At 49.2% G+C, this 18844-nt stretch overlaps 9 protein-coding genes across 9 annotated transcripts; 3 read left to right on the forward strand and 6 right to left on the reverse strand.

The window, feature by feature from the left end:
- Positions 1-96: 96 nt before the first annotated feature.
- On the forward strand, positions 97-1940 carry BU24DRAFT_423738 (uncharacterized protein). The gene is made up of 2 exons (XM_033528327.1): positions 97-754; positions 805-1940. The coding sequence occupies exons 1-2, from the start codon at positions 431-433 to the stop codon at positions 1552-1554; spliced, it is 1074 nt and encodes a 357-aa protein (XP_033383161.1). The 5' UTR covers positions 97-430; the 3' UTR covers positions 1555-1940.
- Positions 1941-1987: 47 nt separating this feature from the next.
- On the reverse strand, positions 1988-2831 carry BU24DRAFT_451763 (mitochondrial import translocase, subunit Tom22). The gene is made up of 3 exons (XM_033531141.1): positions 2732-2831; positions 2341-2627; positions 1988-2274 (listed from the first exon to the last, which is right to left on the reverse strand). Exons 1-3 carry the CDS (start codon positions 2817-2819, stop codon positions 2218-2220), a joined length of 432 nt encoding a protein of 143 aa, XP_033383162.1. The 5' UTR covers positions 2820-2831; the 3' UTR covers positions 1988-2217.
- A 716-nt stretch (positions 2832-3547) lies between these two features.
- On the reverse strand, positions 3548-5152 carry BU24DRAFT_222577 (glycosyltransferase family 31 protein). Its single transcript, XM_033522075.1, has 2 exons — positions 4038-5152; positions 3548-3975 (listed from the first exon to the last, which is right to left on the reverse strand). Exons 1-2 carry the CDS (start codon positions 5034-5036, stop codon positions 3598-3600), a joined length of 1377 nt encoding a protein of 458 aa, XP_033383163.1. The 5' UTR covers positions 5037-5152; the 3' UTR covers positions 3548-3597.
- A 767-nt stretch (positions 5153-5919) lies between these two features.
- Positions 5920-7419, reverse strand: BU24DRAFT_393007 (UBC-like protein). The gene is made up of 2 exons (XM_033525183.1): positions 7187-7419; positions 5920-7130 (listed from the first exon to the last, which is right to left on the reverse strand). Exons 1-2 carry the CDS (start codon positions 7236-7238, stop codon positions 6265-6267), a joined length of 918 nt encoding a protein of 305 aa, XP_033383164.1. The 5' UTR covers positions 7239-7419; the 3' UTR covers positions 5920-6264.
- BU24DRAFT_222595 (heme oxygenase-like protein) lies at positions 7409-9014 on the reverse strand. The gene is made up of 4 exons (XM_033522076.1): positions 8826-9014; positions 7656-8756; positions 7544-7601; positions 7409-7488 (listed from the first exon to the last, which is right to left on the reverse strand). Exons 1-2 carry the CDS (start codon positions 8879-8881, stop codon positions 7772-7774), a joined length of 1041 nt encoding a protein of 346 aa, XP_033383165.1. The 5' UTR covers positions 8882-9014; the 3' UTR covers positions 7409-7488; positions 7544-7601; positions 7656-7771.
- Positions 9015-9671: 657 nt separating this feature from the next.
- BU24DRAFT_423743 (shikimate/quinate 5-dehydrogenase) lies at positions 9672-11095 on the reverse strand. The gene has a single exon (XM_033528328.1). It carries the CDS (start codon positions 10854-10856, stop codon positions 9759-9761), a length of 1098 nt encoding a protein of 365 aa, XP_033383166.1. The 5' UTR covers positions 10857-11095; the 3' UTR covers positions 9672-9758.
- A 60-nt stretch (positions 11096-11155) lies between these two features.
- On the reverse strand, positions 11156-15002 carry BU24DRAFT_423744 (uncharacterized protein). The gene is made up of 3 exons (XM_033528329.1): positions 14447-15002; positions 12187-14387; positions 11156-12137 (listed from the first exon to the last, which is right to left on the reverse strand). The coding sequence occupies exons 1-3, from the start codon at positions 14825-14827 to the stop codon at positions 11378-11380; spliced, it is 3342 nt and encodes a 1113-aa protein (XP_033383167.1). The 5' UTR covers positions 14828-15002; the 3' UTR covers positions 11156-11377.
- A 753-nt stretch (positions 15003-15755) lies between these two features.
- On the forward strand, positions 15756-16896 carry BU24DRAFT_348835 (uracil-5-carboxylate decarboxylase; the record flags this gene model as incomplete). Its single annotated transcript, XM_033523581.1, has 2 exons — positions 15756-16683; positions 16736-16896. The coding sequence occupies 2 exons, from the start codon at positions 15756-15758 to the stop codon at positions 16894-16896; spliced, it is 1089 nt and encodes a 362-aa protein (XP_033383168.1).
- A 249-nt stretch (positions 16897-17145) lies between these two features.
- Positions 17146-18277, forward strand: BU24DRAFT_222665 (uncharacterized protein). Its single transcript, XM_033522077.1, has one exon. The coding sequence runs from the start codon at positions 17177-17179 to the stop codon at positions 18185-18187; it is 1011 nt and encodes a 336-aa protein (XP_033383169.1). The 5' UTR covers positions 17146-17176; the 3' UTR covers positions 18188-18277.
- Positions 18278-18844: the final 567 nt, after the last annotated feature.

Consider the following 18844-nt stretch of genomic DNA (forward strand, 5'->3'; position numbering starts at 1 on the left):
GAACAAGTTGATAGAACTTGTTGAGAAGTACTACCAGTATTGGTCAACTCGGTGGTGTGACCTTATAAGCTTACTTTTGACGACGACTTTGTCACGTATAGGTCAGGAAGGGTACGTCCACAGTGCTTGGTGGGGATTGCGCTGCAAGAGATTCTCAGGCTCTTGATCGGCGTCGTCGTCATTGTCGATGGCTGCTGTGAGAGGTAGTGAGAGAGGGCGTGCGGAGCTACGTAATGCCGGTCCGCGATTAGCGTATGCTCTGCTTAGCACCCTCCTCGCGAAAAGTTTACGATGAGCAGCCTGTTCGACTGGCATCAAACGTCATTTCCTTCCTCCCCTACTCCATTCCTATCGTCAATTGCGGTTTCTCATTCGAAGAGAAATCTGCCCCGAAAACCACCAGCGCCTCTAATACCACTGTTGCGGCGCCATGGAGCTTGATCAATTGAAAAAGGAACAAGCCATCTCGCAGCTGTTCACCCAAAATGGCGTCCTCTCACGGCTGAACGATGTATATATGGCATTCCATGAGCGGAGAGAGGCATTGGGATTGTCCAACCCCGGGACTGTTGAGAACATCGCAAAGGAGGTGCAGCGTGATGTCTTCTTGAACAACTTGAGCTTCTCTGGTCTCCGCGCCGACCTCACCAAGGCTTTCGGTGTTGCGCCGCTCTTCCAAGTATCGCATGCGTTATCTATGGGCTCGCAAGCTCAACCTCCATACAGTTATGGTGTTCTCTATGGATCACCCAAGGTTGGTTTTATTCCTCTAGCATGGCCAATATCATAGGCTCACCAACTTAGGTCTTCCTCCAAGCGAACCTCGATAACGAGCTCCAATTTTCTGGCCGCTTCAACTGGCGATGGACATCCGCTCTCGTCAGTAAGACCTCGGTCCAGCTCACATCACAGGGCAACATGATGTCGCTCGAGAATGATTACACAGGAGCAGACTTTTCGGCCTCGCTAAAAGCCGTGAACCCCTCTTTGCTCGACGGTGGCATCACCGGCATGGTTATGGCAAGCTACCTTCAATCCGTCACTCCCAACTTGTCGCTCGGACTTGATGCCTTCTGGTCCCGCCCAGCTATGGCATACCCACCAGATTTGAACGTTTCCTATGCAGCGAGATACAAGACTCCTGAGTGGATGGCCTGCGGACAGATTGTGCCGGAGCGTGGAATCGAGGCCTCGTACTGGAAGAAGCTCTCCGAGAAGGTGGAGACCGGTATCAATGTCAATTTGGCTTTCGCTGGACTCGGACCTGCAGGCCCCATGGGACCCATGGCCAAGGAGGGCAGCGTGACGATTGGCGCCAAATACGACTTCCGCACCTCGATCTTCAGGGCACAGGTGGACAACAGTGGAAAGGTCGGATGTTTGTTGGAGAAGAGGATTGCACCGCCGATCCAGCTCACTTTCTCTGGCGAGATCGATCACAAGCAGAATGCTGCTAAGCTAGGCCTCGCTGTATCCATAGAAGCAGCGGATCAAGAGGTGATGGAACAGCAAGAATCAGCAGCAGCAGCCGCTTCTGACCCGATTCCTTTCTAAAGAGGACAAATGAAAACAACTAATAATTCCCCACTTCCAGAGTTCTAGAACCCTTCTCTTCGCTGTATTACCACCTTGTTTGGAGCGAGCGCAGAGCCTCGCTTTTCAAAAGCGTCCATGTTCTCCTTCAACAGTTTTGTCTAGGCGCATCTTGATTCCATAATGGGTTACGGCTTGATAGAGCGGGGGCATGCGGCGGTCTTGTATCATGAGCGTCATAGAGAAAGGGATATGATGACTCACCGTGTATATCTATATGTTCTTTGGGCATCCATAAAATTAAGCCGTAAAACCACTTGTTCGAGTGTTCGGATGAAAGGTTAACCTATGACGTGATGACGATGGTAAGGTGAGAACCAACCGTTAGCGCGGTGCAGCGACGGACATTTTCATTTTCATGATTTCATTAGATTTATGAAATTTTAAAAGAAAGAGCATTGCCACTGCCGGATATTCCTTTTGCAATGGACGCTATTAGAAGAGTTGGGAAACCTAAAAGTACATTTCATTGGGCACGATTGGGTTGCTCCCTCTCCACGTGGATGCAGCCGTTGCGTGCCCCATCCGTCTCCCCATTCCATCCTCTATAGTAAAACAAGTGTACATGAATCGAGCATTCGGGCGCTCACTGGAGAAGCCTGTTTGTCCATCGATGAGCCGCATTTATAGCGATGCTTGGGCTCCTTGAGGAATCTGTGGCTGCGCACCAGGTGTGAGGAACTAGGAATTTGGTGTTAGCAGATGGATCCATTGATGAAATCATCCAGAAAGAGGGCGTCAACTTACTTCGTTCGAACGCTGTGCCATTTGCATCTCTCGCTCCTGCTCGACGAGCATCTGCTCTTCACTGTATGCCAACGCCCATGGCACACCCAGCAAAAGTGCGCTCGTGCTCACCACCCACAAGGTCTTGCCACCCAGCGACAGGCCACTCTTGACCCACGACGAAGCCGTGCTGAATTTTGAGTTGATCGAGCGTCGAGTCGAGGCGGGTATGATATCTTGCAGCGCTGTGATGCGCTCGTAAAGTGTCTCATCGGGGGTCACGGATGCGACAGAGGAGGCATCGGAGTCTGATCCATCAGATACGTCAGCGTAAAGTCCAATATTCCGAGACGCAGAGCACAACTGGCGGATTCGAAAATTGACGGAGTTTGTGGTGCTGTTGTAGACCTACCGCTGTCTGTGTCCCAATCGTCGTCATCCTGAGGTCCGTCTTGTTCGCGGAGGAATTCTTCGTCAACGACTTCTTCGAGTTTGACCATTGTGCCGATTTATGTTTTTTAATTCTTTCAATAGGATGTCTCGAGACGGATTGAGTGCGGCAATTGATCGTGATATTGCTCGAGGTGAGGACCGGACGGTGGGTTGATTTTGATTGTCAAGGACGTCGTCTAGTCGGCTCTTTGGAGGGTTCACAACTTTTCGAGCTTGGGCCAAGCCAACCAGCCAGAGGGGCCTTGACCAATCCCGTCGAAAACAACCACGACGACATGCTATCACAAGACCGCAATAGTTGAACGAACATGGTTCGTACGATTATTATATGAGTGCTTCTATTGACAATCTACAGGTCACAAAGAAATAGCAAGACTCTAACATACAGTACAAGGCCATCTTGCTCCTAAATCCTCTAGAGAAGATGTGCGTGTTATTGTATTAAGATTTGGAAGTATTCTGCGAAATGATATGCAATGCACGCCCGACCACGCTCTTAATCAAGGTGCGTAGGTAAGAAATACACACGAGTCCTACCCATTCCCATGCCTCTGGAGAGTTGGACACGCCCATGCCTGGCTTTCCACTCTATAATCTTTCGCTCTCTCGCTCTCTCGCTCTGCCTTCGTGGATGGTCGAATCCCAAAAAATACACACATGAAGGGAATCCAACAGAGACAATAACGAAACGAAAACGTTGTATCCAAGAACGCCGGTGTACATGATATAGATCCAGGCATAACGCCGCCTTTTATCTGGCTTCAAAAATCGCGCAGACACATTGCTGTTCTTCATCATCGTCCTTTGACCCATGTCATATATTTATCACCGTACCTGCGGCGTCAACCACGTCGCCTCCTGGCACGTGTCATTGATGTCGCTCTCCTCGTCCACCTTGAAGCCCAATTCCGCCATCTTTCCCAACGCCCAGCCACAAGTGAATTCACCCTGTCCGCCGTTCTCACGGTCAACGGCGTTTCCGAGCTTGATGTAATTTGCGAAACGACAGACGGTCTGCGAGTAGGACCATTGGAGACAGTGGGGGTCATTTTCGCACTCTGACCCACATGACCCAGCGTTCTTGTGTGCGGGTCGATCGTTGGGAACGGGTGCTTCAGAGAGGTTGTCCCAGAACTCGCGCGAGGGGCCATCGCGAAGGAAACCGTGCGTATAGGCTAAGAGAGACGAAAATACGAGGGGTTTCTGTGCATTGAAAAAATTAGTCAAAGTGACCACACGGAGGGATGAAATTACACTGAACATACCGGATTGTAAGGGCGCGTACGCTCCCAGTTCCAGAGTGATTCCATTTGTTCGGGATTCAAGCGGTGAACGGACAGTAATGGCACACACCACCTGTCTCGGTCAATCTTGAGGTGTTTGAGTTCATCGCCAGAGAATGTTGGGTAGAGGGCCTCAAGCCTGGTGCCAGTGGAGTTGAGAATGGCATATGCAAGTACGGCATCTCCGCACCTGTCCTCTTTGACCCACTGCTCGTAGCGATGACTGAGTTTCTCAACACCACCGCTGGGCTTTGGTGGAAGGAGCCGTTTCATGAGCCCGGATGACAGTACAAAGCCAGCGCCGCCATAGGCGAAGTAGCGGTCATTGGAGCCGGCCACGGGCGATCCCATGTAGTGAGGCTCAGTGTGGTCGTGCTGGTCCAACAATCGGAACAGGGTATCCCAGAAAAAGTATACGTCGGACTCCACGAAGACATACCATTTAGCCTTAGGGTTGACCTCGTAGGCTTTGTCCACCATAGGCAAGAACTTGAATCGGTCTAACTTCCATCCCGCGGCGGAGTATTTGATTTTCTCGCCTTCGGCCGATGCCTTTCTGTGTTCCGCATACGATTGGAAGTCGGTGTTATTAATGGTGTATGAGGCAGGCAATTCGGCGAGGATGTCGATGATCTGTCGGTCACCAACTTTCTCCTCGTGGTCGGAGACGATGATGAGATTCGTTATGCAGGACGAAACGGTAGCCAGGTGGGCTTTATTCCTCTCTGCATCACCGGCACCAGTCTTGAGCACGATCTGCACATCCTGAAGCTGATCTGTTGGGAAATTGTCGCAGAAGTTGGAGCCCTTGTGCTTCTGGGGCGGGAAATAGCTCTTCGTCTTGGTTTTGTAGTATACGGCGGATGGCTGCTGAGGTTGCCGCGATCGGGAGAGGTGGAGAGCGAAAAAGAACAAAAGGAGGACGGGGAAAAGGAATTTCCACGGTCTCCTCGAGAGCCGCAGGAGGATGAGCCGCAGCATGACTCTGGGGGAGGGGGATGGGAAGTGAAGAGAAAAAGAGCGCGAGGCCCTGCAAAAAGGCGAAGAACGAAGTCGATGGCTGGAGAGTGTCAGGAGTGGATCCTCGGAGAGATGGTTTCAACAGGTATGGACTGGGGAGGGGTTGAACATCGCCGTGTGTATATTCGAAGGTAGGGGTAATCGGGATTGGAAGTGACGGATGGTGTTGATGGTAATTGTAATGGCAGCAGCACTCAAAGGAGCAGTGCGGCGAGGGTTGGTACACGGAGGTAACGAATTGTTGGTGGAGGCGACGGTTGTAGTAGAGTAAGGGTAAGGGTAAGGGTAGCGTGTAGTGAATGGTTCAGCAGAAGACAGCAGCAGCAGCCCTGCCTGAGGTTTCGCGGCGGCGGGTGAGCGATGCCATTGTAGGTTAGCGGCCTAGCTAATAAGAAATTAGACAGGAGGGATTGGTGGCGTACATTCCAGTATGGGAGACCGCACATCCTGGAACGGGTTTTCGGGGGCTGATGGACTGCAGTATACGGAGCCCATATGCCATATGAAGGTACTGTGGTAGGTTATGGTGTACGGAGAATTGAACTTATGTGTGTATTGATTTTGATTGTACGCGGTAATTGTACCGTGTAGGGGTCTCATTGGGGGAGGTACAGAAATCAACTGACCTAGTAATTAGTTATTCTGACTCCAGCGTACCTCGTATGTACATACGGACTCTACTCCGTACATACAGTACGCAGTATGTTACTCGTAGGTCCACTGCATGATGGATCATAGGCTAAGGGCTGTCTCTCTTTCTGGCCTGGCTCGGATAATGGCACCCTATCTTGTTTTGGGAATTGCCGTGAAGAAAGGGGAAAATGCCGGATACGTAGTAAGCATTGGGACAGTCTCCTTGCCTTGATTATTACTTCATACTGTCTCTTGGTACTGATAGTCCTGAGCGACAACCTTTTTATTTACCATGCACGTTGAGTACCATTCTTTATTATCACCAAGCCAAAGAAGGACAAAATCCTCATATACTCAAGGAGTGAATACCAACCAAACATATCGTAGGTATCTCGCGACGATTCAAGCGCTACATGCTTTCTAGTGAAGGGAGAGAATAAGAAAACCCACAGCTATCGCAATAGAACGCCTTTCCCAAACTCCTATTCAGGCGCTAAAGAACTCATGATATCCCCCTTACATTCAGAAACTACCAGGCAGACCCCGAAGTTCTGGGTTAAACAAATCTTCGTAATACCATAAACAGCAATGCGGCCACAACGCCATATATACATGCGTCGATCCAGGCAAGACCATGGTCCGCATCCCGCCGGAAAGCTTGCGATTGGCCCCGTCGAACTCGTGAAGTCTGCGTCGTCCGAGTCGGACGAGGCGCTCTTGAGGTAGAAGCCGCTGTTCTCACGGGCTGTTCCTTTGCTTGTACTGTCGCGGGTCGTGGTTGAGACGAACTATCGGCGTTGACCTGGCCTTCTGAATCTATCGAATTCGAGCTCGTGGCCACTGCCGCACCGGTTGACTGCGGGTCACTCTTGCTGTTGCCCAACTCGTCCCTATATGCAAGCCGTAGCTCTTCAGGTACATCCTCTTCCTTGTGTTTCCCCGATGTGGCTTCGTATAGCTTTGCGGCTTCTTCCCGTTCGGCCATGATCTCGCTGTTGGACCTTCCACACGCCCCACATCGGAATGGACCGCTCTCTGCCGCCATCTTCTTCCTAACCGATGCGCCGCAGTCGATACCACCGAGTTGACCCTTTGCGTCCGTATCCATAAAACTCCGAATAGCCACTAGCGCCGTACGTATGCCCCACGCAGGTTGCCATGTCTCCTCGTGGTGTCCCGATATCGATAAACAGATCTCGCGATTAACTTCAAAACGTCCCGTGGGCGTGAGAAAGCGGAACGACGGTGGTCGGAGAGGGTAGGCTGCTGGTAGCACTATACGGCCGTGGTAAATGCCGCCATCGTAGGGCGAAGGTTCCGGAGGCCCTTTCAACGTGAAATGCCATTCAAAGAGGTTGTCCTCGAGCGGTTCAGCATGATAATCTGGTGAGGCGTTTGAGGCGAGCTCTGAAGCTTCTTTTACTGTCACTGCGAGTAAGTATTTCATCAACTCGCGATTGGTGTCGGTGTCAACGTACAGATGCGCTTGATCGTTGGGTTCTTGGTGTTGAATTGTCCCCGAGTGGACATCTTGCGCGGCAAGAATTACGTCTGTAGTGAAGGCAGCGATCCCTGTGAATACTGCGTTTTCAGAACCGGCACTTGAGCTGGGCAGAAGGTTCGAGTGAGCGATAGTCCGAGCGAGCGATATCCCCGAACTTGAAACGTCGATGTCTACCTCCACGTTGACGTTGCGACTGCGCTTATGGCATGACTGTGTCGCCGTAATTAGCCGCCGATCATGTAACCATTGTTCCCCACGTGGGTTATCGCACGTGCACTGTGTATGTCGAGTCAACTTTATTCCCATGTGCCTGGTTTCAAAGGGTAGCAACCTTCTTCAATATTTAGCTTTGTTTTTCTGCATTTACATAGCATGATTGTTGGTCTCAACTGTGAGGTTCATTACAAATGCGACTACAAAAGTCTTTAGGTGATTTAGCTAACTGTAGGTGGGTATCTTTCAATAAACAGTAACACCGATAACTCCCGGCTCGGAAAAGTGATGCTGCTGTGATACATGCAAACATACTCCGATGACGTCCAAACCCATAAAAGTTCCACTATCCAACTATTCGCAGAATTGCTACACATGCTAAACAGCCCAAGGCAACGACTGCACCCGTGACCTCAGGCCTCTTCAACCATGTCTGTAGATCAGATGCTTTAGTGACTTTCAAGCTTGACTTCTGACTTCCCGCTTCGAATGTATGTTTCGTATCTTGCTTTTTCGAATGTGCCTCATGCGGCAGATTCTGAAGCTGGGTGCCTGCCTTGGCGTCGAGCTCGTCGACGAGACTAGCACTGAGAGCGAAGATGGTTTTTGCTTCTTCAATTACATCAATACGTTCGCTCGGTGAGAAGAGTTCCTCTGCCGCGGCCAGCCGATCCTTGAAATCAGACTTGATGTTCTCGCCATCGTGGGGCCCATCGAAGTACCAAAGCGAGAGTCCACGCTCCGATAGTGGAGCTACCTCGTCCCCGCCAGCACTGTTGTCATCGCTCGTTGGTCTTTGCCAAAAGTCGTCCCCGCCAGCTACGAGTTGAGCTCGTATCCATCGTCCGCCAGAGAAAACCGCCATGTAGTAACACCAGGCGTACGCAACGAGGACGTGTGGCTTGTGTCTCACGGCCTTGCGAATGTGCGCGCAGTACTCCTCCACCTTCTCTCCCGGGTATTGTGCCAACAAAACGCTCAAGTCGGTAGGATGTAATGCGGTCAAAAACCCCAGGTCGTTCTTGAGGCGCGCTGACCTCGCCAGGCCTTTCGGTCGTAATGTTGTTAAAAACTGGAGCATCTCGGCAGAGGGTGGCGTGCTGAAAAGTTCTGGGCTATCGTATGGATTTACAAGCAGGAAGGACAGTAGAGGTGATGTGGGATCATCGGATGGTGCCTGCGTCAGATCGGCCCAGAGCGATTCAAAGGTGAAGAAGACATGGGCGAAATGGAGAAGGCCAGTAGCGTAGAGGCTTGGATCTGAGGCGTGCGGTGGTAGGGCAAGAGGTAGCCGCGAGGTTATGAGACGATTGAGAGTGGTATGGAGAGACCTTTCACCTTTGTTAGGAAATTCAAAGAGAAGAGGGATCAGAACAACAAAGTGAGTAGTGAATGTTTACCTTGTCGCCGTGTTGATCTCTCCAGAGAGTATGGTCTGGGATGGTTGTTCTGACATGATAGACTACTAAATCTGAATGAAAGAGTATTGACCTTTACACAGCAGAGTGGACGTAGATCTGTGGAGGGTTGGCCTGCTCAAGCAAGAACTCAGAAAGCAACGCGTGGGGAAGTGGAGTGAACAGTATGCGAAACAGTGGGTGTGGGAAGTGAGTGGCTTAAGAGCAAGTTTTCATGCCAGGCAGCGGACTTTATCGCACTCCGTTTCTCGCAGCCTGTCTGGACTCTGGACGATTTGCTTCACGAGACCAAGGGCGAGTGCAGCCTAGTGACTGGATGGAAAGCCTCGTGGCTGCCCGCTGTCAAGCACGCGGCGGAGCGGTTTGGTTGTGTTTGTGAAAGTCCCATGCTCCTCAGAGTAAAGCTTGGGGTGGATGATCGCTTGCGTTAGCTTGATGATGCCATAGTTCCTGGTGCCGTGTGCACCTAACCTAGCCATGCTGCCATGACAGGGGAGGGGCCCAGTCCAGTCAAACGATTATAGCAGGAGTCATGGGAAACAGGCTGCCAGACGTTTGCATGAGAGACATGGGTTGTTATGTCTGAGGGGTGACTCTCATGCTCTGTGACCTGTTCTTGAGTCGTCAGCCTACACAGTTATTCCTGGTACGTGGTAAGAATGGAAAAAGGGTCTGGCCGGGTCATGTGCCATTACCAACTTGTTGGGCGATCAGATAAGATGAAGTAATGAGATAAGATAAGATACGATGAGACTAGGGTCGCATTGAGATACAGTTAGGTAGGTGGTAGGGTTTCAACCATTAATTACATTTTTAAACTTCACACTACTCCGTACAAGTTTTTTCAATCGTGGCATTTGATTTCTTCAAAATAGTTTGACACCTTTATACGAGGTTGCCTGCTCATTTTTCTTTTTATAATGCGGGAAGCGACTCACCGACACCCTTCTGCTGCGCCAAGTTGACCAATGCTTCGCCAATGGCCAGATCCATTACACCCATTCCAACACTCTTATAAATGATGAATCCATTCGTCAACCACCTGTCCAATGATGGATCCTGGGCCTCTTTATTCTTCTGAATGTGTAACAACTCGCCAATCTCTACGATATTCTCTGAAGGTATCTTTCCTTGAATAATCTCACCAGCTTCCTGGAAGGCACCCTCCTTGGTATCCACTACTATAACACCCCCGGAGCCTCCCTTGGGATGACAACCGGTCTTGGATGTCACGACATTCTGGAACAGTCCGGGGTCTAGTTCCTTCATCTCCGGCTTATAAGAACCGATTGCTCCTATGTATGGTCCCTCGCCTCTTTCCACGGCTTGATCAAGGTATGACGCTGGGAATAACGGCGAGGTAGCAGGCGTAGTGCAGAATATGACATCCGCCGCTCCTACAAGCTCTTTCAGGCTCCTGTCATACCCCTGATCAGAAGCATTCAAAGCCGCAAGGCTAGCTCCCACCTCCGAGGTGAAGGGCCTCAACTGCTCAACGAGCTCTTCTGATCGTTGCGCGGAACGGTTTACAACGGTCATGCTCTTGACATCGGATCCGCGAAGTAGAAGCGCCAACCTAGCGTGCCAAAATGCCTGTTTGCCGGCACCAAAGACAACCACATTACTCACGCGTTCTCGTCGCGGGAGTAATGTCATGGAGCCCAGGGCTGTACGGAATCCTGTAACCTCTGAGGCATTCAGAATTCCTCTCGGATTTCCTTCCGTGTCGCAAAGTACTAAGACACCAGCCAGCGTTTTGCCTTTGGCGGTAGCTGGCGGGATGCCAATGATCTTACTGCCGACAGATGTGCTTGAAGTCGCAGGCATGAAAAGAGTTGTGGATCCATCCGGACGTGTTACAGATGCTCGATGCGGCTGATAGGCAGCTTCGTTGTTGACAGAGTATTCGACAAATGTCCTATTCAATGTGCTCTGAATGGCGAGGACGTCGGTACGGGTCAGGCCAGAGAGCAGTGATTTGACCGCCGTGTTGGAGATAACCGAAAAACTCATGTTAACGTCCACAGGGATTCTTCTTTTTGTATTAGGTTTTTGTCCCCAAATTGTGCTTGGTGGCTGTTGCGCAACACTACTATACCCTTTCCGATAATGCAGCCTGCGATAGATTTCGTAGAAGCGTTCGAATGTGAGCGTATATATAGCCCGGAAGAACTTGCTCGTTCAGTGAACAGCAATAGGCTCTTGCTCCGAAAAGCGGTATTGTTATCCGACGGGATCTGATAAGTATCATACAGAGTTGAACGTAAGCTTGCCTGCACCTTGTGATGCTAGGCCTTCCGACATCGCGCAAAACTAAGGCCGATGGTAGGCGGTCCCGCTCTCTGCCTATGTATGTATGTATTCATTCAACAATGCCAACGTCTTGACCTGTTCCAATTGAGAGTGGCATACAGACTTCCATATTCATAAATTATTTCACGTGTATTGTTCTTTCTTATGGGTATGCTCAGCGGGGAGAAAAACATATCTCAACGCCATCAATTTGCGCCTATACCAGTCCAGTGGTATCACGTTTACCAAAGCGCTGCGTCCTTGTCAAACCTCACCAGCTCCTTCCCGGCATCCTCAACATCCTTCCTTGCTTTCATTCGCATGTAGAAGATTGGACAATCTCTACTCGAGCAAATTACCTCACAGTGGATGCTGCCTTGACACCTTTGACACTGTGTCCACAATCTGGCGAACCGCACTTCCAGCTCACTGACTTTCGTCAACGTCTTTTGGTAAAGCTCCCCAATACGTGGTCTGCAGTTCTCACAAACAGCGCCGTCCTTCTCGGTCGCATTGACCAGGGGTTTCTTGCAACCCATGCATGTCTGCGTTTTCTTTGCGAATTTCATCAGACCACCCATTGTTGGTGCAGCTACTGAGATAGAACGTGTGTGTTCGCCAGTGAGCAGCTGATTTGCTTTCTTTTCACCCAAGATGGGTTCGAAGATGCGTCCTAGCGGTTTTGCCAATTGATTGTCAAGGTAATACCGGGTGTCGATTGGGATGTTGTTCTCCAATACATATATGGGATCTTCGGACTTCTCGTAATTTTTGGCGCCAGTGGCACCCTTCACCATAACGTATGCCACACGGTCTCCGAGGGCAGGAGCAGAGCCTGCATCGCGTTTCTTCATACGCTCAGCGAGCTCTACATGAGCCTGTTTGGCAGTGTATCCACCGTTGCCCTCCTTGTCTTCCTGCTTTGTAAGGGCTTTGGTGATCACAAGGTTGGACATATCAATCTTATTTTGAAGCAGATCCGATATTGTCTCTTTGACGAACCTGGTGCTACTTAGCGAAGATCATCACATGGAACGACTCTGTTACTTACTCTTGAGCCCCCTCCCTGTCTCTCTCGATAAGTAGCATGCGAAGGCATGTTTCAATGACAGATTGCACAAGGCGACAATTGTCACGGCGAACGGTCTCGATGCCCTTGGTGTCCATCTTGTCCCACTTGTTGGGGTTGGTGTAGTATAGTCCAGCGTAACGTTTCTTGTTGATGAGTAGATAGGGGAAGTAGACCTTCTCGAATTCAAGCTTGATAGGTTTGATGAACTTCGAAGAGACGTAATCGGCTGCTTCTTGGCCAAGCTCCATAGCTTTTGCTAGCTCTGTGGTGCCGAATTTGACCATCACAGAATCCGTATCACCATAGATTACCTCTGCGTCATGCTCGTATCCATTTGCAATCGTGTACTTCGCTTCAACTTCATGCTTGGTCTTCTCGATCATTTGACGCCCGTAACTAGTAGTGCTACTGGCAATGGCAAGGCATGGCAGTTTTCCCACCGTAGCACCCGTGAGACCATATACTGAATTTGCACTAATCTTCAAAGCCAACTGACGACCATTCAGGATAGCTTTGCGGAATGGATTGGTCTCGACAGCCATTTCTTTCTTTGCCCTCTTTCGAGCGCCCAAAAGCTCCTCCAGAATTTGAGAAAGGAGGCCCTTTCGAACTTTGGTCGTGCAAAAGGCATCGCCATGGGGTGTAACGATGTAATCTTCATCCTTGATCATCTTGTGGCTGTCAATCATCTGCTTATTGAGGAGCGTGGTGTAGCAAAGGTTGTGCGCTTGCATGATACTGGGATATAGAGAAGCAAAATCAAGGGTTGCTACAGGGCAGTCGTAGTACCCTCGTTTGGGCTCAATGACAGTGGCGCCCTCATATTGATCACCGTCTCCTGCACCAGCCGGGTTGCTGAGATCTGGGACGACAAGAGATTGTTCCAAGCATTTACGGAAGAGCTGGCTCAGAAACTTGACTTGTTGGCCACGAGAAAGTAGCAGATTGAAGGGAACCCCCGTGACTCTTGCCATCTCGGTAAGGTTGACCAAACTCATCAATTTGTCCAGAAGACGCTGTGGAAGATATGCGTCTTTCAAGCAATAGACCGCCAGTCTTCGTCGGGAATTGGCATCACCGTTATACAGCTCGGTGATCATGCTGTGGTGGACGTCTTCCTTTTGCTCTTTTAAGAAATGAGCGCAGACAGCGTTGAGAGTATAACTCCTCAATTGGTAATCGCGCTGGACGACTTGAAGTAGATCGAGCTGTATACGTCCGTTGGTGTTTGTCGATTTAGTATCTCGATTGCCCATTTGTTTACTGCTGAAGTTGGTGGACTCAGCGCGGGACTGCACATTTCTGAGTCGTGATAGGAACGGAAATTTCCCTGCCTTCAGGTGTTTCGCACGATCCAATAGGTAGGGGAAGTCGAAATTCGAAATATTGTAGCCAATGATGACATCTGGATCAACTTCTTCAACAAAGTCGCGCCATTTGAGAAGCATTTGGTCCTCCCGGTCGAACGAAAAGATTTGCGTTGCCACAATCTGGCTGCATGTATCCATACAGAAAACATTTCGAACGAATGGCTTGTCTTCTCCGTATCTCGTAACAATGCTGGCAATTTGAATGACTGGGTCGACGTCCGCCTCTGGAAAGATACCTTTACGGCCAGCGCATTCGATATCGAACGAAAGCACGCGGAGAGGTGCCATCTTAGCCCACTCTCCCTCTGCGGAATGGGCAATCAGGTCGGCATAATGTATTTGAGCTTCGATCTGGCAGTTGGAATGGCGTTCGCGGGGATTTATCAATTTGTATTTTCCAGCCGGAGCTTCGACCCATGACATGCCCGATATGTGCGTATCAATCATGAACCGTAGCACGTACTGAATGTTATCGAATGTCAGTAGTTTTCCGTCTGGCGATTTCCACATAGATTTCCAGTTCGCACCACCGTCTTGTACTAATCTTCGCACACGAGCAATGTATCTGGGGTCGGTGACTGAAATCTTGAGGTATGGGCTCTGCTGGTTTCCTTGGAAGCCAAACATGTTCTCTTTCATTGTCATTTGTACCGAATGTATGATAGCGGAATGGACGTTGCCGGTTTTCTGGGCCTCGTGCTCGAGAAATATTTTGAAGGCATCGCAATCCGATTTCTGGAAGTTGAGGGGGGCTTGAACGTAAAAATAGTGTAGAAAGTGGGTAACGTGAAGGAGGACAGAATGACCAGCCTAAATGGTAAATACGTTAGCTCATACAATCACACCCCAGAAATTTCCAGAGATCCTACCTCTGTGATGCCAAAGAGTTTGACTGTAGCCTTGCCACCGTTTAGCACACCTTCCTCGGCATCGATCTGCTGGAAACAGATGTTTTGTGCAAGCTCATCCACCTCATCGAGATGGGGTCTTCCCCATTGCTGATCCTTTTCGGTGCTGTTCTCTTTCAGGGTTTCCATGCTTTGTGTCAACTTCTCCAAAACCTCCTCCTCAAACTTGCTCTTTGGCTGACTTGAATTGAACGAGCCATTGACGCTCTTGATTAGAGGGCGTCCATTTTGATGTGTGGTATTATCGAGTTTCAATTTCTTCGCAGAACGAGGAGATTGAATGCTGTTACGTGCATTCGTGCTCTCCGTGAGCACACGCTTCACGGGCGTTGCGGATGGCATGGGGGGCAACCGCTGGGGGAGACTGGTCGAAGGGAGTAAAAGAAACGCTAGGTCACTGCTACTTTGCCTCTTGGATACCGGGGTTGAGAGAGTGGCAATAAGAGAAAGGTTTGTTGTTGCAACAGTGATGAGAGCTGCAGAGAGATCAAGAGATCAAAGTGACAGAAGTAATTGTGTTGGTCGCGTCCACGACGCGCACCCTGGTCTGGCACGTCTAGGTATAGCTTTCACGTGTAATATGGTCTGTGCTTTTAATCAGCTTTCCATTTCGAGCCTAACATTTCCCAGCCAATCACAGTCGTCTCAAATCTCAAATCTCAGAACGAACGGGTTGTTCCTTATAAGAGTAGAGAATAGAGAATATGCCGTCTGCTTAGAGGTCGCTCCAAATCAATCACTATTGGTGCGACAGTGTAGATACACATGGTCGGCCTTTGCTCTGCAGGTCTCTGCATGTATCCTGCCTTTACATCCAAAAGCTGCTTATCGTGTCTCCGATAATTGGGTAGACGGGGAAAGATTTGTCTTCTTTTCTTTAGGAATACAACTCAAAAATACGGGGAACTCCGTACGGAGTACTCGATGACTATGTGCGTTATGTCGAGGTTGGCGGGGATTTGGGTTTGTAGAGTAATTTAGGTACACAAGATAACCAAACCTGTCAACCGGCCTTCCTAATCCGATCGGGTCAACCCCGATATCGTCAAGTGCGGGGCCATACGATAACAAGTATCTGCCTACCTAGGTACTTATTGCCTACAAACAAACCTATCACTACCTAGGTACGGAGGTATTCCCTACTGATTACCATACATAAGATACTACAGCTAGGTACCTCCTACTTTGACACAAATCACGACTTTGGCCTTTTCAACTACACTGCTCGTTCCAATAACAAGTTGCTGTTGCAATCCAATCCAAGCCCAGTATGACAGTTGTTGACATCCATACTCATGTCTACCCTCCAACTTTCATGGAGCTCCTCCGCTCACGAACGACCGTACCCTATGTGAGAACATTTCCAGACGCCCCGGATTCCTCGCGTTTGATTATACTCCCGGGTGAGGATGATCCCTCTACTCCTTCAACCTCAAGAGGCCGTCCCATTGGCCCTGAATATTACGATATCGCTCAAAAGATAGCATTCATGGATGCCCATAAGATTGACATATCCGTTATCTCGCTTGCAAATCCTTGGCTCGATTTCCTACCTGCAGAAGAAGCGGGCGCTGCCGCCAGGCGAATCAATGATGATGTCGACAGCATATGTGCTCAGCACCCTGGACGGCTATATGCCTTTGGAACCCTCCCTCTTTCCGCACCGGCTGAGGTTGTCGTTGAAGAAATTGAGCGACTGTCTAAATTGAAGTACATTCGGGGTGTAATCATAGGAACTTCAGGCTTGGGAAATGGATTAGATGACCCGGCTCTGGACCCAATCTATGCTGCACTCGAGAAATACGAACAAATCATCTTTCTCCACCCTCATTACGGTCTCCCTGCGTCGGTTTATGGGCCTAGAGCCAACGAGTACGGCCATGTTCTACCTTTGGCATTAGGTTTTCCTTTGGAGACAACCATTGCGGTAACGAGGATGCTGTTGAGCGGCGTCTGGGATCGTTTTCACAACTTGAATGTCTTGCTTGCTCATTCTGGGGGTACGCTGCCGTTCTTGGCTGGAAGAATCGAAAGTTGCATTAAGCACGACGGTCATTTGAAGAATCACGGGAAGACAGAGGGCAGGCGCACTGTTTGGGACATCTTAAAATCCAATATCTATCTTGATGCTGTGATCTACTCAGAAGTTGGCTTAGGGGCAGCTATTCAGGCATCCGGATCTGACAGACTGATGTTTGGTGAGTATGAATAATTACAGGTGATTATTGTTTGCGGTTCTGACAATCGCAGGTACCGACCACCCTTTTTTTCCCCCTCTTGAAGAGGATGTCACAGAATGGCATAGTGTCAATGCAAATTACGCTGCAATCTCGGCTTCTTTCGCAGACAGCCCTACAGGAGAACAAGATGTGTTAGGCAACAACGCAGTTCGGATCCTCAAGCTGGCGTGACGCGACTTCAGGCCGAAACAGCGAAACTCTCCAGCAAATCAGAAACTGTTAGGTTGAAACTATATTGCCAATTGAGCCGAGTTGTCTGGGTTGTCTGGCGGATCATGATAGAGTCGTAAATATCACCATCCTACCTAAAACAGCTAGCGCAGGCTATTCCCAAGGCGCACCCTATTCTTCAATGCACCGATCACTCCAACTCGTTCATACAAAAGGCCTCAAATGTATGAAGTAAATAAAAAGCCTATGTGACTCTTTCGTTCTTATAATACCTTCGAAAATGTTGACGGCTTGCGCCTTACTCGACCTCCCTCTGGATGTCTTCATTCTAGTCTGGGATCTCCTACCCCTTTATGCTCAAGTGAGTCTGGCTTTGACCTGCCGTCCTCTATATACAACATACGGTCCCGCCGCGTTGTCGCAACTAAAGGAGACGAACGAGTCAAGTCTGGCACAGAAAATGTATTTTCTACGCCGTTTGAAGAAAGATGTCAATGATGGCTCCCTCGTGATATGTGGTGGCTGCATGAAGCTACACTCCGTACAGCTTGACGAATCCGACGGTGTTTATTCTACCAACGGAATCAAAGCAGCAGATCGTGTGGCGCGAATAGCTGGTATTCCTCATTGCAACTCTTCTTTTGCTAGAGCACTTCGGGATGTCCAGGCCCGGCTCCAGGACGAACGCGACCTAGGACCATCATATTTCTCAGGGAAACACAAATCCTTCACGGAAATTCGCTATCAAATTACGGTTGATGTTGGACGAGAGGGTCTTTATATGCTCACGCAATACGATATTCAAAAGAATACACCAGGAAAATCACATCGGCTCTCCGAAATTAGAGGACCAGGATTCATAGCAGACGTGGCAGAACTATATCGCACAACCAACATGGACCTCTGCCCCCACCTTTGGTTCGGGGACGACTTTACCCCTGGTGATGGAACAATGAACGATCAGCTTGAATGCTGCATTGATGATTTTTATCGATCGTGGCCCAGGGAACGTGACAGACAGCCTTCATACACAGGGAAGAGCTTCGTAGAGTTCTACTGCGAAATATGTCACGTTGATATCAAAACGAAACACTGGACAACAAGTAGTCTGACCCTTTGGGTCTGGCAATACTTTGACTTTCACCGACTGGAAGCGTCGGAAAGGCCTGCGAGAACTACAATACCCCAGCACAACTCCATATTACTTGAACCTGAAAGCAATACAAGTACACGTCAAAAAAACCATGCGTGGGACCGAATGTTATCATGGTGGCGCAGAAGGACTTCTTGAGGATAGGCGGCGATTCCACACGAGATCTATCAGTGAGCATTCAGACATGTTTAGAGTGTGATATGTTAATAGTCCCATTCCATATACCCGAAAAACACCATACACTTAGTATGTACTCAATTTTCTCGGATTCCACGAAGGTTGATGACACTCAATGTTATATTGGATTTCTTCCAGCGCTTTTTGACTGCTGATTTTCTAAGGCCTTCTATATGAACGGTTATCAAGGTGCCAGTAGACCTTCTTTGGCGCTGTGTATGCCTATATATCGTCGCCACCATAAATGTACGGAGTATTTGCATAAAACACCCCTGGAACATACTCTAATCTTCAAGCTCTCACGATAGAGGCGAATTCACGGTGATCGATATGGAGTGGATAATTACAACGCGCTGTCGTTGTCAGAATAACGCCTTGACTAAATAAACTCTGACCGATTGATTAAGTGAACCTTATTGTATTTTAGTTCGTAAATCTTTAGCAACACCAGAATCAAGCACTTTTTGGGCATTTGTCACCCTATGTGCCCACCAACGGAAATCGCGTATTCCTGGGGGTAATGACACTTTGTCAGCAGGCAATACTCATTGTGTATCATAAACACATATCCGAATAGCGACCAAAGGGGTGTGTTCATTTATATCCATGGTTCAATTT

The sequence above is a fragment of the Aaosphaeria arxii genome (genome assembly GCF_010015735.1).
Source record: "Aaosphaeria arxii CBS 175.79 unplaced genomic scaffold BU24scaffold_5, whole genome shotgun sequence".
Classification (NCBI taxonomy): domain Eukaryota; kingdom Fungi; phylum Ascomycota; class Dothideomycetes; order Pleosporales; genus Aaosphaeria; species Aaosphaeria arxii.

Bases quoted from the DNA above. Each gene is read 5' to 3' on its own strand.
- BU24DRAFT_423738 (XM_033528327.1), top strand. From the start codon at position 431: ATGGAGCTTGATCAATTGAAAAAGGAACAAGCCATCTCGCAGCTGTTC. The intron at 755-804 runs GTTGGTTTTATT...TCACCAACTTAG, and splicing joins TTCTCTATGGATCACCCAAG to GTCTTCCTCCAAGCGAACCT.
- BU24DRAFT_451763 (XM_033531141.1), bottom strand. From the start codon at position 2,819: ATGGTCAAACTCGAAGAAGTCGTTGACGAAGAATTCCTCCGCGAACAA. The intron at 2,628-2,731 runs GTAGGTCTACAA...CTGATGGATCAG, and splicing joins CGATTGGGACACAGACAGCG to ACTCCGATGCCTCCTCTGTC. The intron at 2,275-2,340 runs GTAAGTTGACGC...CCAAATTCCTAG, and splicing joins TGGCACAGCGTTCGAACGAA to TTCCTCACACCTGGTGCGCA.
- BU24DRAFT_222577 (XM_033522075.1), bottom strand. From the start codon at position 5,036: ATGCTGCGGCTCATCCTCCTGCGGCTCTCGAGGAGACCGTGGAAATTC. The intron at 3,976-4,037 runs GTATGTTCAGTG...TTCAATGCACAG, and splicing joins GTACGCGCCCTTACAATCCG to AAACCCCTCGTATTTTCGTC.
- BU24DRAFT_393007 (XM_033525183.1), bottom strand. From the start codon at position 7,238: ATGTCCACTCGGGGACAATTCAACACCAAGAACCCAACGATCAAGCGC. The intron at 7,131-7,186 runs GTACGTTGACAC...TCGCAGTGACAG, and splicing joins CCCAACGATCAAGCGCATCT to TAAAAGAAGCTTCAGAGCTC.
- BU24DRAFT_222595 (XM_033522076.1), bottom strand. From the start codon at position 8,881: ATGTCAGAACAACCATCCCAGACCATACTCTCTGGAGAGATCAACACG. The intron at 8,757-8,825 runs GTAAACATTCAC...CAAAGGTGAAAG, and splicing joins GAGATCAACACGGCGACAAG to GTCTCTCCATACCACTCTCA.
- BU24DRAFT_423743 (XM_033528328.1), bottom strand. From the start codon at position 10,856: ATGAGTTTTTCGGTTATCTCCAACACGGCGGTCAAATCACTGCTCTCT.
- BU24DRAFT_423744 (XM_033528329.1), bottom strand. From the start codon at position 14,827: ATGCCATCCGCAACGCCCGTGAAGCGTGTGCTCACGGAGAGCACGAAT. The intron at 14,388-14,446 runs GTAGGATCTCTG...TTTACCATTTAG, and splicing joins AACTCTTTGGCATCACAGAG to GCTGGTCATTCTGTCCTCCT. The intron at 12,138-12,186 runs GTAAGTAACAGA...AAGTAGCACCAG, and splicing joins GACAGGGAGGGGGCTCAAGA to GTTCGTCAAAGAGACAATAT.
- BU24DRAFT_222665 (XM_033522077.1), top strand. From the start codon at position 17,177: ATGTTGACGGCTTGCGCCTTACTCGACCTCCCTCTGGATGTCTTCATT.